The sequence below is a fragment of the Rhipicephalus microplus genome, chromosome 1, assembly GCF_043290135.1.
Source record: "Rhipicephalus microplus isolate Deutch F79 chromosome 1, USDA_Rmic, whole genome shotgun sequence".
Taxonomy (NCBI): domain Eukaryota; kingdom Metazoa; phylum Arthropoda; class Arachnida; order Ixodida; family Ixodidae; genus Rhipicephalus; species Rhipicephalus microplus.
Window position 1 is genome coordinate 191,574,453 of NC_134700.1, and position 14,593 is coordinate 191,589,045.

Sequence of the window (14,593 nt, forward strand, 5' to 3'; positions counted from 1 at the left end):
TCCAGCATCAGCCCCTCACTCATACACACACTCTCTCTATCTCTCCTTTCCTCTCTGCCTAAATACACCTTTTTTAATATATATATTTTTAACATCCCAGTTTTTTTTTGGCCTTTGCTTCCCCTGCTCGCACCAGGAGATTACATTGGAGGGACATTCGTTCTATATTAAGCCTGACACTGTCAACAGTTGTCTGCTGCTTTCTCTCGAGAGACAAACCCCTTGAAGCCAAAAAAATGACCGACGGCCGCTAACGGACCTTCTCGCGGACCACATATATGCAACTCCCCGGTTGTACGTCGACCAGCTCTTGTTCACACTATTTCAAAAAATCTGAAATTTTATTTACGTGGACAAATGTGGGACAATGTTTACGCGATCTCTATGCCATCGCTGAGCTAAGAGCAATGTCGATGTGTCGATAGAAGTCTGGACACTTGCTACATTCCCGCGCTGTTCGGGCATACTGCCTGATGTGTAGGTGCCATCAGAGTGGTATGGGCAATACAAGTGTTGGTGATGGCTTCCAATCGCCGCATCGGGTGCAATTGCACGCGGTTGGGTTCTGGTAGTCCTTCTGGATGCGGTGCGTTGTCTGGTTCTTCTCGCATGTAAGCGTCACTTTCTTTGGCTCGGATTTCGTTATCGTGCAGCAGCTGCACATCGTCATGAAGTTGCTCGTCACTGCAAGAACATACGATGAAATCAGTAGCATTGTTAGTTTTCAGTGTTGTTTAAATATATCAGGCGAATAAAGCTATAATTCGGCATACTTTCACACACACAAAAAAATCACTGCTTATGCATGGAGTGAAGATGCATGATGAGTGAAACGAAGCACTGGAGGGTTTCATCGCTAAACCGTGAACCATCCGCGAATATCACCCACTACATAATGAAAGATGTGACAAACACTGCATATATTTGTACAAGAAGTTGTATTATTCGTGAGTTGTAGCTGTACGTTGTTTCCGTTCCACCTTCATTAAAACGGCTTTATGGTCGGTGAAGTAGTGGATCGGTGATTGGGCATAATGGGATGTTTGCAAGGACGAAGTAGTGGGCAGTTGGCAAAAGTTGAACTATAGGTGGTCACGTACAAATGAGGGATAAACACAGTGGGACAATCTGGTCCCTTAACGCGCACTTGGATATAAGTACACGACCATCTTGCATTTCATATTGGTTACTTCACAACAGTATTTGCTTTATGGCTGGTGTAGTGGTGGATCGGTGATGGGGCGTAGTGGGATGTTTGCAAGGACGAAGTAGTGGGCAGTTGGCAAAGGCGGGAGTATAGGCGGTCACGTACTCTGTAAGCAGAAATAAACCGACGGGGGAGTAAACGACTTGTCCTCTAGCTCATGCCCCGATGGGAGCTTTATTAACATTGTCCGAAGGGAGTAAAAATTTACTCCCCAACAGGAGGCGGTTTTTGGATGGGTTTAGGGGAGTCCTTATTTACATCCATAGGGGAACTTTTTTAGGTCAGTATCGGAGTAAATTTTTACATCCACTGAGAAAAAAAACCGCTTCCACAGCCGTACCGTGCGCAAGCGTAACTTTAATTTAATTACCCTCGAAGCACACATATTGATCACAGTACACAAACATGCACACAACGTTGATTTCCGGATGTGTTTAGAAAAATTTATTGTCACAAACGTCAATAACACTAAACAGGTCATTTTCTTCTTGGACATACACTAACGATGATGACAAAACAGACGGCATAGCCCTTTCCTGCCCTGCCCACACAAACGTGAGGGTACACAAAGAAATTAATTTTGGCTATTCGGTCAATCCCACAAACATTGAAGCCCAACCCTCACATTTGTGGGGGTTAACTGAATTAACCGATCTAGGCAGTTCGCAAACAAGCCACCAGGTGGCCCACCATCGCATTTCCAAAATGGCGCAAACCAAAAGAAGCAAGCGGCCGCCCGCCACGAGACGCAAGTACCAGTTAGCATTGATACTTCACTTTTTGAAGGGCATGCAATTGTTGAATATGCATCTTGACTTTCTTGAGTCATCATGGAACATATCTGTGAAAGAATTGGGTGAAAATATGCTTAAAAAACCCCCAAGCCGTACTCGAAGCGCAGCCCACACATATGTGTGGGTTGGGCACATGTGACTACGAACGCGCTCCCGAACGCAGCTACCGGCGGCAGGCTGCTGGTGTTTTCAAGCGCTTTTTTTAGAAGCGCAGAATTCTCGCTTGCATTGATTGTGTAAAAAATTTGTACTGCAGGAATCTTCAACCCCGAAAACGATGATGACATGGAGAAAATTATGAAGATGTTGGAATCATCCGACATTGAATGTAGCAGCGACGATGATGACCCGGACTGGGAGTTACCAGAGCGCCATGTTGCGGCTGCCGATGACGAAGAGGAGCAAAGTCAAGAAGACCTTGATGATGATGCTAACACGATCGCGCAAGCTTCAGCATGCGCTACACAAAGTGCGCCATCAGGCAAATATATCTGGAAGGAAGAGCCCTTTGAAGAAAAGTCGCTCCCATCCTTCGAGTACGATCTCAGTGAGCCGCCGGGTAACGTGCGCACGCCACTTGAATATTTTTCTGAATACTTTGACGACTCTTTCTTCCAAAATGCCACAGAGAAGACCAACATGTACTGCATGTCGACAACTGGTAAAATACTCAAGGCAACTCCACAGAAAATTCGGCAACTTTTTGGCATGCGCATAATCATGGGATGTATCCGCCTTCCGAACGTTCACATGTATTGGCGCAGGGGCTATCAAGTCGACCAAGTGACTAACGTGATGCCACGTGAAAAGTTCAGAACGCTGAGGTCATGCCTTCATTTCGTGGACACCCAAATGCCGCCAAATAAACCAGAAGAGAACCGGCTGTGGAAAGTGCAGCCAATCATTGATGCTGTGCGCAAGCGCTGCCACAAACTGGACAGAGCACCTGTCAGTTATTCAATCGACGAACAAATCATTCCGTTCACCGGCAGATGCTCGCTTCGGCAATATGTGAAGGGAAAGCCAAGGCCCCTTGGCTTGAAAAACTTTGTTTTGACTACCTTTGCTTGACTGGTGATGGATTTTGAGGTCTACCAAGGAAAATCGACGCCACTTGCAGATACTGCTCTCGGCCTCGGTCCAAACGTTGTCCTCAGGCTGGTGGAAACGCTGCCAAAACACTTATCGGTCTATTTTGACAGATATTTCACAACCATTCCGCTTTTGCATGCACTAATTGACAGAGATTGACGCTACTGGAACGATCATGACAAACCGCGTCAAAAACATTCACTTTGAAAGTGACACGACGATGAAGCAAGGCGATTTCCAGGAATTCAGAAGAGCGGATGGGAAAGCTGCCATTGGTAAATGGAAGGACAGCAAGTCTGTTACTATTGCCTCTACATGTACCGGCGCGAGTCCAGTGGAATCCGTGAAGCGATGGTCCAAAAAAACCAAGCAGTACACTGATGTTCAGTCACCAGCGGTTGTTCGCAGATACAATGCCTTCATGGGAGGAGTTGATGTCTGCGACCAGCTGCTAGAGTACTACCGCATCTCCATCAAAACAAAAAAATGGACTCTAAAAGTCAGCCTTCACATGGTAGATTTGTCCATTGTGAATGCCTGGATGCAGTACCGTGAGGATTGCAGGAGGAACGGTGCCCAACGACGTGACACGATGGACCTCCTTCAATTCCGCCTCGCAATTGGTGAAGCCCTTTGTGCGTCACTTACAAGAAGCAGGTCTGACAACAGTGAATCACTGTGCCTTACTGATGTGCATGTTGACAAAGCCATCAGGGTAGCGAAAATTCCAGGTGTTGACATCCGCATTGACGGTTTTGACCACTTCCCAACGGTTGACGCTATCAAAAATGCGCGATGCTGCAGGCTGCCAGGGTGCCCATCAAGAAGCCGCACACGCTGCATCAAGTGCGACGTGTACCTTTGTTTAACAAGCGACCGAAACTGCTTCAAAATGTTCCGTACGAAATTTTAAGGGGCGGAAATTCCACATGCGCCACTATTTTTTCTGTTGAGAAAGTCACTCAAATAACAGCCCAGCCCACACATATGTGTGGGTTCATTTTGAAAGCCAAAGAGTGAACATTTTCGTTTCGTGACGCTGGGGTTTACTTCAGAGCTCCACAGAGAGACACAATTGTAGAAAAACGAATCAGTTTATGACGCACTTATTATTTGGGCAGGGAAGGGATATACATGAACATGAATATGAGATGACGTTGAAAAAACATGTACATTCGATGGTTCACACAAACACAACTACAAAAAATATTTCAAGGTAAACAAGAGACACAAATAAAACATGCATTAGTACATTTTGCATATATACATGTTGGCATGCCATTTCTGCCGGCGCATCGACACATCAGCCTACCAATACCAGGCCGGCCGAAAGACAAATTTCACTCGTCCGTCACAGACCGACACAAAAGGGCAAGACCAGTGCCGAAGAAATTCCTCTTCACCGAGCAAGAAGAGCTCCTCCGACAAAACAGACAGCAGCTCCGAGTAGAATCGCTCTAGGATCGGGAGCGCGCGGCGGCGGCGGCCCGCTGCAACCTCCTCGCAGCGGTTGCGCCAGATGCAGAAAGAGCCGGCAACAATGAGAAGACAAGCGAAGCGGCCTCGCAAACAACGCCCAGAAGAAACGAAGCAATTTACTCTGAGGCAGCGAAATCCGGCATGTACGTCTCTCCAAAAAACGCGAGCAATGACACAATGTCTCAGAAAATGCTGATTTGTTTCCCGAAGTCACTCGCTCGTTCTAGCATTCAAAAGATATATATATATATATATATATATATATATATATATATATATATATATATATATATATATATATATATATATATATATATATAAGCAAAAGTTCGCTGAGAGTGTCCGCGTCGCAGAGGTAAGGGAGGGTCTTGAATATAGCGCAACAGGAAAGCTATATGAAATCACAGCGTGGGCATAGCAGGTGCACCAACTTACCCGGATCATAAACTGCCCTCGATCTGCACTGCCCACGGCATTCGGCGAGACCTGGTATGACCTCCGTGTTCGAGCAAAACCCGTGCTCGGGATCACTCAGGAAGAAGTACTGAACTGTCTGTTGTTCGCGCAGTATATAAGGCGCGCAGGTACCTGCGTCGAAGAAAAAAAGCGCTTAACACAGTGTCTTAGGTAGTGTATGGTTGCAGGATAAAAAACTATTCACATGTATGCTTGTATTTGGGCACGAGTACGTATGCCAAGGTGTGTGCGTGTATTTGTTCATCAGAAATTCTGTAGGATTGATTGGTTGATCTGTAGAGTATAACGTCCCAAAACCACCATACGACTATGAGAGACGCCGTAGTGGGGGGCTCCGGAAATTTCGACCACCTAAGGTTCTTTAACGTGCACCCAAATCTGAGTACACGGGCCTACAGCATCTCCACCTCCATCGTAAATGCAGCCGCCACAGCCGAGATTCAATCCCGCGACCTGCGGGTCAGCATCCGAGTACCTTAGCCACTAGACCACCATGGCGGGGCGAAATGCTGTAGGCCTGTGTGCTAAGATTTGGGTGTACGTTAAAGAACCCCAGGTGGTCGAAACTTCCGGAGTTCTCCATTACGGCGTCGCTCATAATCATATGGTGGTTTTGGGACGTTAAACCCCGCATATAAATCAATCATTTGTCCATTTTCTTTGTATAACACACTTCGTTGTTTCGCCGCTTCCCATGAATATGCACCCGACGAGCCACGTCGGGTGACGTAACGAGCGTGCTAGAAACCTTTTCAACATGTATGGCAATTGGGTAATGACGTCGTATTCGTAGATGCCGCCAGATGTGGGAAGGGGAGCAGGAGAGGATCCAGCCACTCATTTTTTTTTGTGGGGGGTGGGGGGGTCAGCTTAAGTACGTGGCCATGACTTTTTTTGTTTTTAATAACAGAGAAGCACAAATACTGGTCATGTGTGCTCACCGTAGTTTCACTCATTTTTCTTAATCAATTGGTGAGAGGAGGTGGACTACAAGCACTGAATTGAGGGGGAGGGGCACTGATAGATTTTGGGGGGGGGGGAAGCGATTGCCTCCACCCCCCCCCCCCCGCTGGTTCCGCCAATGAAAGGGAGAATGGGTGCATGGGCATTTGCTAACACCCTGATTGCAAGTCCAGTGATGAAAAGTAGGCAGCGGAATGCCGGCAATCAATGATGTCATAAATTCTAGGAAGCGGACACACCTCCTTTTTGGTTACCGTGAAGCTCGCACGCAGCTGTGGTCGTCGATCGCACGGGCAAATGCCTCGCGAGTGCCATGGTAAACACGAGACACACGTAGGCGACCGAAGAAGCCGCGATAGCCTTAGGGCCTGACCAGAAGTACGCGGCGCAGTGCGTCGACTCGTGTCCTTTTAACGCAGCGTCGAGCTGAGAGAGAGAGAGAGAGAGAGAGAGAGAGCACTCGGCTTCGCGTAGCCAGGCGCCGCGTGAAAAAGCCTCGCGCCGACGCGCTGCGACGGATACGTGGGGTTCTCGCCGCAGTGCCGAAGGCTGCGATCGTGGTTTGCGGTTTCGTGCGCGGCCGTGTCTCGAATGCAGGAAGCGGCCCGCATTCTCGAAATGTGTGGCGGCCGGTGGAGATTTGACGTCGGGCTCCCAAATTCAAATTCCGACAGTCCCGTGCCGCACGGGCAGAGAAAATGGCATTTACCTCCTAATGCCTTCAGATTGAATGTCATTCGCGCGGTGCCACACGGATGAACGAAATGGCATTTGCCCAAATGCCATTCGTCACCTAACGTCATCAGCAGAACTCATTGGACTGAGCAATGCGTACTCTCGACGACACAGCTGATGAAGTAATTGTATAAAACGACATTCTATTCGACTGGAAGGAAGCTTCTCGCGTCTCTAATTTACACGAATCACTTAAAAAAGTGCTAAAAACTTATCTTCAGTTGCTAGACGCTGTAAAATAAATGCGACAGGCGCCATTTTCTTTTTACGTTGTGGACCTGACTAGCTTTGGCTGAAGTTACTACCTGGTCGGTTGCAACGTCGTGAAACAAAGTAACGAACGAAATCTAACGGCAGCGTAATGTGCTTATTTATACATTTATTTATTATCTCATGTGTAAGAAGCTTGTAAATACTTGTTTATTTTTCGTATTGCTACTCACCCCAATGCTCACGAGGAATGTGCTGCGATCGACATCATCAAGTCAAATGTCATTCGCTTTGGACGTGTAGCAGCACCGCCATAAAAAAATATTGCCCGCAGCTTCCCTCGGGGGAACACTGAGGAGGATGCGGAGCATATAATTGGTTAACGGGGTGTTAAAGTGCGACTTACTTGGGTCGATGGCTAAATTGGGTAACGTGGTTGTGAAATGGGGTGTTAAATTGCGACTTACTTGGGTCGATGGCTAAATTGGTTAACGTGGTTGTAGGAGGGGGTGTTAAATGAGTGAACACGTACACACGTATGCGAAAGGACGGCGCTGGTCGAAGGGACGTCGATCATTGTGTTTGTGGATTCGTTGGAATTCATTTCACCGCGACCTTGGACGTCGACGCGCCGTACAAACCAACCGACGAGCGGCAACTGAGCGAGCGAGCGCCGACCTTGAGTATGTATACAGCACGACGGCGCATGCGCTGTCAGCTGTCGAATGTTCTCGAAGGAGAAGTGCGCGCGGCACAGATAGTGGGCGACGGCGCGACGGCGCATGCGCGCGCGTCAGCTGTCGAATGTTCGAGAAGCGGTGCGGACGGCGCGGACGGCGTGGACGGCGCACTACAAGGCGCGAGTATAAGATGCTTCCGCATCTAAAAATATCATTCGGGAACTGAATGCCTTCGCTACCGAATGTCGTTTTCTATGCCCGTGTGGCACGGGCACACACCCACGTGCCGCTCGCGAGAAACGAGGCGGCCTACGCCTCGGCTCGAGGTCTCATTCGCTGAGCCGCAGCACAATACGTGACTGCCTCCTGCGACTCCGATAACGAAGTTTTGGGTCTGCTGGATCGACACACGTGGACAGGCACGCAGCAACAAGAGTCACAATGGTTGTGGGGTGATAGTATTGCGAAATTCCCAGACATTGCTCAAAACTGTAGGCTCGAAAGAAGCATATTTCGACCACCGCACGATAAATACACACAAAAACTTGAACGTGTATGCACCGCAGCATTTTACCATGCCCCACAACCGAGCACAGCGTTTACGAGAGAAAGCGAATACATTAGAGGAACATAGTGGAGCGAAGAAGAGTGAGGGAAAGCGGTGGGGGAGCATGTTGGAGCCTGGGGTAGGAGAGAGTAAAGCCTACAGAAACGAGGAGTTCTAATACAAGGAAAAGGTAAGGAGCCCTGACACGAGCGTTAAGTGCTCGGGTGCTAGGTGCGGCTCGGCCGAATGGAGCGCAGAAAAAAAAAGAGGAAAGGAGGTGGGAAGTGGACAGAAGCAGGAGCTGAATCAATTTAACCCACAATAACTTTTTTTCTGAAAATGCTTTCAAACCAGAGCACCCAGAGTTCGAAAGCGAGTGTCGTAATTACTAGGCTATCCAAGCGCAGTACCTCAACAAGCATTGTTGGGAATCCTACAATTACGTTGGTATGGACGAGAGAACTAGCAAGAGATAGAGAAGGAAAAGAAATAAAGAGAGAAAAAATAAACTGTGAAAGTAATACAAAGAAGGAAAAACAAAGCACGTCATATATAGCTATGTACACTGTAGAGCAAAGGGCCCGGTGTGGTGGCCGCCAAGTGGACTGTGGGTACGAGCCGGTTTTCGTCCAAAAGCTGGACGAAACATCGTCCCGCAAGCTGGCTGGCGGGACAGCTGGACATCAGCCCCTAAACCCGGACATGTTACACATACATCGGGTCGTCAGCTCATTTAGAACAGTTGAAAGCAGGGAAGCTAATATCTTACTCCTAGTTCGCCAGAGGAAGTCAAAAAATAATGACGACCTTCGTTCAACGAAGGATACCACGATTAAGCTTCCTTATAGGAAATAGAAAGTACGTCTCACCTGGTTTAACGTTGCACTTTTTGCAGCATCCGGTCTCATCGCACACTGTGCTGTTCTGTAAGGTTACACAACGAGGTTTTCAGCTATTATTACCGACATATCAGTATGCTTACGTGCCAAAGTTATCGCGTGGGGCGAGCTTACCCTTGCGCAATGGCATGGTAGTTTAGGGCACTTCCTGGGCATGTAGCGCATTTCCACGGCACCGCGGTAACCGCGCACGCATTTGACCTCGAAGCAGGGCCTCACGTTGGAGACCCACGTCTCGCCAATCTGCGGGATTCAAGCGTAGCAGAAAATTGCACTTACACTAAAGATGTGTCCTGCGCGAGAGATGCCTCTTGCGGTACACGGAGAGTGAACCGCAGGACGCGTGTAAGGAGAATGCGAAGGGGTTGGTTAAAGTACGTAAACCAGAGGCGCTAGTATATATTTTTACCAAACGGGGGCGAGGGTGAACTTTTTTCATGTTTATCTGTGCGTGCTTGTATATACACAACTCCAAAATTAAAAAATTTCAGGGCAAGGGAGATCTTCTGAACTGCCCCCCCCCCCTTTCCCTGGGTATACGACAATGGTGTATACAATGATTGTATGGAATAAGCCACGGAAGGACACGTTCAGCACCTTAAAATTTAATGAAACTTTCGAATAATACAGAAAAGAACTGCCTCGAAAAAATTACACCTTTGGTCATCAGAGGGATATAAGGACTGTTTAAGCTAACTAATAATGAACTCGGTTGGCATTACCAAGAAATAATGTGAGTTTCCCCTGATGTGAGTAGGGAAATTTTTGTGCATTGGTGGGTAAACAATAACTGGTCCCTTTCTTTCTTTTTCGGCCCTCTCTTTCTCTCATTTAAGCTGATGCAAAAGCTGTTTCTCAGCGCTCCCAATTTTCTTGTCCCCATAGTGCCAACAGTCACCTACCACATCGTAACATTTGATGTCCAGCTTGTGGGTTGATGACTTCGACGAAACCAACATATAAGATTTACCATAAAGCAGAGGGCCCACTCAAAGAGAAACCACTTGTTACTTCTATTTACAGCACCGTTTATTCGTTACTCGATGTCCATGGCTATACCATAGTTCTCACCTGGTACACTCTCCCAGCTTCTTTGCAGTACTCGCAGCTACCACAGCAATCTCCGGAGCTTGGAGCAGCCTCTGCACGCTTTTCACTCTGAAAAGGAAACCCAGATGAAGAAACAAAATCAAAGATAAAGATTGCACTTCGCAAATGTTGCGCTAGAGGATTTAGGGCACATTGAGCAACATGTGCAGTTTCCGCACGAGGGAGAGCCCGCAAATGGAAATGGTGAGCTGGTGCAAGGTTACTTATTTCAGAGAGAACCGATACATGTGTAAGTTGCTGAAGTTTCGTCTTGTTGACGACAGCGATATTAAGATAACGATGAGAGAGTGTAAAAAACGCACGACACTTGGACCCACCGTTTGTAACTGTGGGCGTGGGCGTCTCGCGCCATGAAAACAAACAGACCGAATACATACGACTGTTCTGGTAATGAAAAACGCACGAACGGAAATTGTAATGGCCGCAATGCCATGTTTGAATTACCAGTCATCAGTTACAACTTACATTGATAGGTGCTTAGGGAAAATGGCTTTATCTCATAATGTCTCACTCGCGTATTTTTCTTAGCTCGTGCACTTCGTATCTGTTGAAACCGCAACGCGTTCCGATTGGTTAACTTGAGTTTTTTTACGGCAACAACAAGAGCTATGGAAACAAAAAAAAACACGTTGTCAAAACTATAGCATGATTAATGCTGTAATACCTAATATATTATAACAGCACTTGCCGTCAAGTAGGGAAGGGTGATCGCACCAAAGGCCCACAGCAGGAGGGCAAATTTAACCTCCATTGTCCTCCACTCTGAACGACGACGCGGAAGACAGGCGCGGTTTCCAGCCTCCTGTGTTGTACGTTACCAGAGCCTGCTGCGTGTATCCTCCCGTACATATATCCGACCCTCTCCCATGGGCAGTGTGGTTTGAAGCATCCTGCCCGGAGACACGGTTACTGTATACTACACGGGCGTATCCAATGAAACAAAGTCCCTCTCTCTTTCCATACACAAGCTGTCGCGCTCAGCCGATGTAGTTCCGTTCGGGTGATGTGCGTATTTCTCCGACGTTTGCAACCTCTTTCGTTCGGTGCTGTAATAAACGCGCATTCCATACAAGGAACATTGTTCGTGTAGAGAGGTGTACAATGGTGTTTTGACGGAGAATGAACGACAGGAGCACTTTAGCTGGAGTGTCAGTGACAAATAGATGTGTCCCCTCCTTATTTTGGTTTACAGTTATTACACGTCAAATAATAAATATTATCATTATCATCACCTGTAGCACATACCCGCATACCAGCGGCATATACCCGTGGTTGAGTATGTACCACTGTCTGACGAGAAGTCTTTGACGACGCACGCGACGAGATTGTGGCATTATTCATGTCTTGACCAGCGCGTCACATTCGTCAAACCATGTTACCCTTCCATGCTAATTTTGGTTCACGCCAAGTTAAGGGGGTGACCACGAGAGCACGCAAACGTAAGCGGCTACTTAGATAGATAGATAGATAGATAGATATATAGATAGATAGATAGATAGATAGATAGATAGATAGATAGATAGATAGATAGATAGATAGATAGATAGATAGATAGATAGATAGATAGATAGATAGATAGATAGATAGATAGATAGATAGATAGATAGATAGATAGATAGATAGATAGATAGATAGATAGATAGATAGATAGATAGATAGATAGATAGATAGATAGATAGATAGATAGATAGATAGATAGATAGATAGATAGATACGCTCAAAGTCGTCGAAGTTCGCTAAGAAATGCTTCGGCGTTAAAACTCAGCCTTACAAATGATAATGCAATAGCCTGGAATGGTACATTCTGGCGTGGCTTGAGCAAAGTAGTATCACGCGCAATGGGCCGACAACATAAAACAGAAAGAAAGGAGCGTGTGCGGCAATATCGGTGATAAACTATGTTTCATTATTATTGTAGGGAGAATAATTACGACAAACAAATACAGCAGGACAACACGATCATTTTCGCGATTTATGGGGCAAAATAGCACTACATTAAAAGGCTGTGGCTGTCTAAATGGAGAGGCAATGCTATGTTAGCGTGAAAAGAGCGATGAAGAGGAAGAAGAAATAGATATACTAAGAGACTGTGCGAGAGAAGGTGCGTGGAAAATAATAATTTCCGCATTAGTGTGACAGAAATAAGGTGTTAAAATTTTGCGTGATAATGCCTTGTGGGTACCGTTAATAATGGATTTAGATACGAATCGCAACTTTGAGGTTGAGTCATCTGCAAAATAACATATGACTACGATTGAAGTATGCGCGAAAACCCATGATTTCTCGTTGAAAGTATACGCGCACAGTAGAGTGCTCGCGTTTCGCTTGCGTAGCGTCGCTGCGCCCAGCCTGCGCTTGCGCCAACGTTGCGTCGGAGTATATTGGGGCCTCCATGACGCGCTCGCCGCCGTTGCGCTAGCTCCACATGTACCAAACTTGGTACCACGGGAAGTGAATAGACGACGAAGGTAAATGACACGTCCAAACCTGATAATCATCATATGCGTTTCATGTAAAACATGACTACATGCTATCCTCATAGCGTTCTCGCGGCCATTTCACTATCCACATATACCCAATTTGGCATTACGTGACGTGAATGGACGGTGAATGTAAATGACACGTCCAAATATGATAATCATGATATGGACTTCGTGTAAAACATGTCCACATATGCTACGCTCGTAGCACGCTCGGGGCTGTTTTGATAGCACCGTATATACCAAAGTTGGTATCAGGTGACGTTAATAGATGACGAAGGTAAATGAAACGTCCAAACATAAATATCATGACATGAAAGTCATGTACGGTATAATTTACCTCCGCCTCTTAGCGTCGTGCTGATTTTAAAGTTACCTATCACCCTTCATCATTCGTGCTTCGCGTATCATCGATTCCCAATGTACGTGAGATCTTCCAATTTTTGTTGTTGAAAAAGAATTAAGCACTTTCATTGATCGGGCAATCAAAGTACACGGGCCCCGATTTAGTTGCACGTAGTTGAAATTTCCGGAACCCTTCAGCGTGTCCTCCACTACAGCGTCTCTCATAGTAATATCGTGGTTTTGGGAGGTGAAGCCCCATCAATTATTATTATTATACATATGTCCGGACATTTACTTAACGCCACGTGCCTCGAAAGCGACGCTACACACAAACGCCATGCTTAGCTTCCTGGTCCCTGCATATAGCAGCTATAGCCCAAGATCCACTTCCTCGCGCGGTCTCAATAAACGCTCATTGTCCAATTCAAGCTTATCCCGTCGCACATGGCCCCTTTGTTAACCACGCCATACGTATATCTGGCGTCCACTCGTATCATTTAAAACCTTTCAGGAGCCCTCTTCTCTGAAATCAGTCCTATAAGGCGAAAATATTATTGCCTGGATCATCATGTCACGGGTGCTTTGAATCCAGTGGGCCTGGCCAAATAACCAAATCAAAACCAGTATAAAGCAGCTGTTATAAGCTAATACATGAACTAGAATACAACTGTGAAACACTGCCTTCCCTTTTTTGTTCTTTTTCTTTGTCCATCCCACGAGTAATATTTCTCTGGGAACCTGAGTCAAGATTTCAAATATTACACAGATCTTCGGTTTTACGAGCCGACTACTATATGAAGCACGCCTGAGTGGAGGGCCCCGGGTATCAGAATTTTGCATGGTGTTGCAAGCACACTGTCATCGGGCAGTAAATGGGATTCTGACACTTTGCCTCCATTTAATACGCTACCGTAATCGAACTCGCGGGTTCGGTCCCTGCTCTGTTGATGTACTGAAGGTCTCGTGCGAGCTTCCGCACATCAGCAGAGCGCCGAAGCCGTGTTACACAACGGCGGACTTGAAATATACGAGTGACAACAGTTAAAGCCATGACTCCGAATATAACTGATTTCATTATTTGCTCACGTTAGTCGCATAATTGCAAGTCATGCCAGTAAGTGGGTTGCGATTCGAGAGCGAACTGTACTATCGGCGTCAAATGAAACCCGAACAGCGGAGCGTGTGTTTCAAGCATTAGAAACAGTATAGTGTTGACCATCCAGTCATCACCATTGACAGGCGTGCACATCCGGTTTGGCAGCACTGCGCGATCCGCCTACAGTTCGTTATCTCCGTTTCTGCTCTAGTTTTCGTATGGTGGTAATTATGACCATCGTGGGCGTGCCAAGCGCTTTTGATCGTATCACTCGCAATTCCTTGCTTTTACTTCAGCGTCGCAGTGCATTCGGTGACTTGGCACAATAAAACAAAAAGAGAAATATAATCGGTTTGCGGTTGATTTTCAAACGATCGTCGCATCTCGTTTGCCAGCGCTAGCTGCTTCACCTGCAGCCTTCTTTCAGAGACCGACCCAAAAACGCGTCACTTCAGCTGCAAATGTGGAGCGTTTCTTCG

The 14,593-nt window shown here is 46.6% G+C and overlaps 1 protein-coding gene across 1 annotated transcript; it reads right to left on the reverse strand.

Moving 5' to 3' along the window:
* Window positions 1-322: 322 nt before the first annotated feature.
* LOC119178258 (otogelin-like protein) lies at window positions 323-11,050 on the reverse strand. Its single transcript, XM_075872059.1, has 6 exons — window positions 10,882-11,050; window positions 10,155-10,241; window positions 9,198-9,326; window positions 9,054-9,108; window positions 5,008-5,160; window positions 323-684 (listed from the first exon to the last, which is right to left on the reverse strand). The coding sequence occupies exons 1-6, from the start codon at window positions 10,942-10,944 to the stop codon at window positions 488-490; spliced, it is 684 nt and encodes a 227-aa protein (XP_075728174.1). The 5' UTR covers window positions 10,945-11,050; the 3' UTR covers window positions 323-487.
* Between the last annotated feature and the right edge of the window lie 3,543 nt (window positions 11,051-14,593).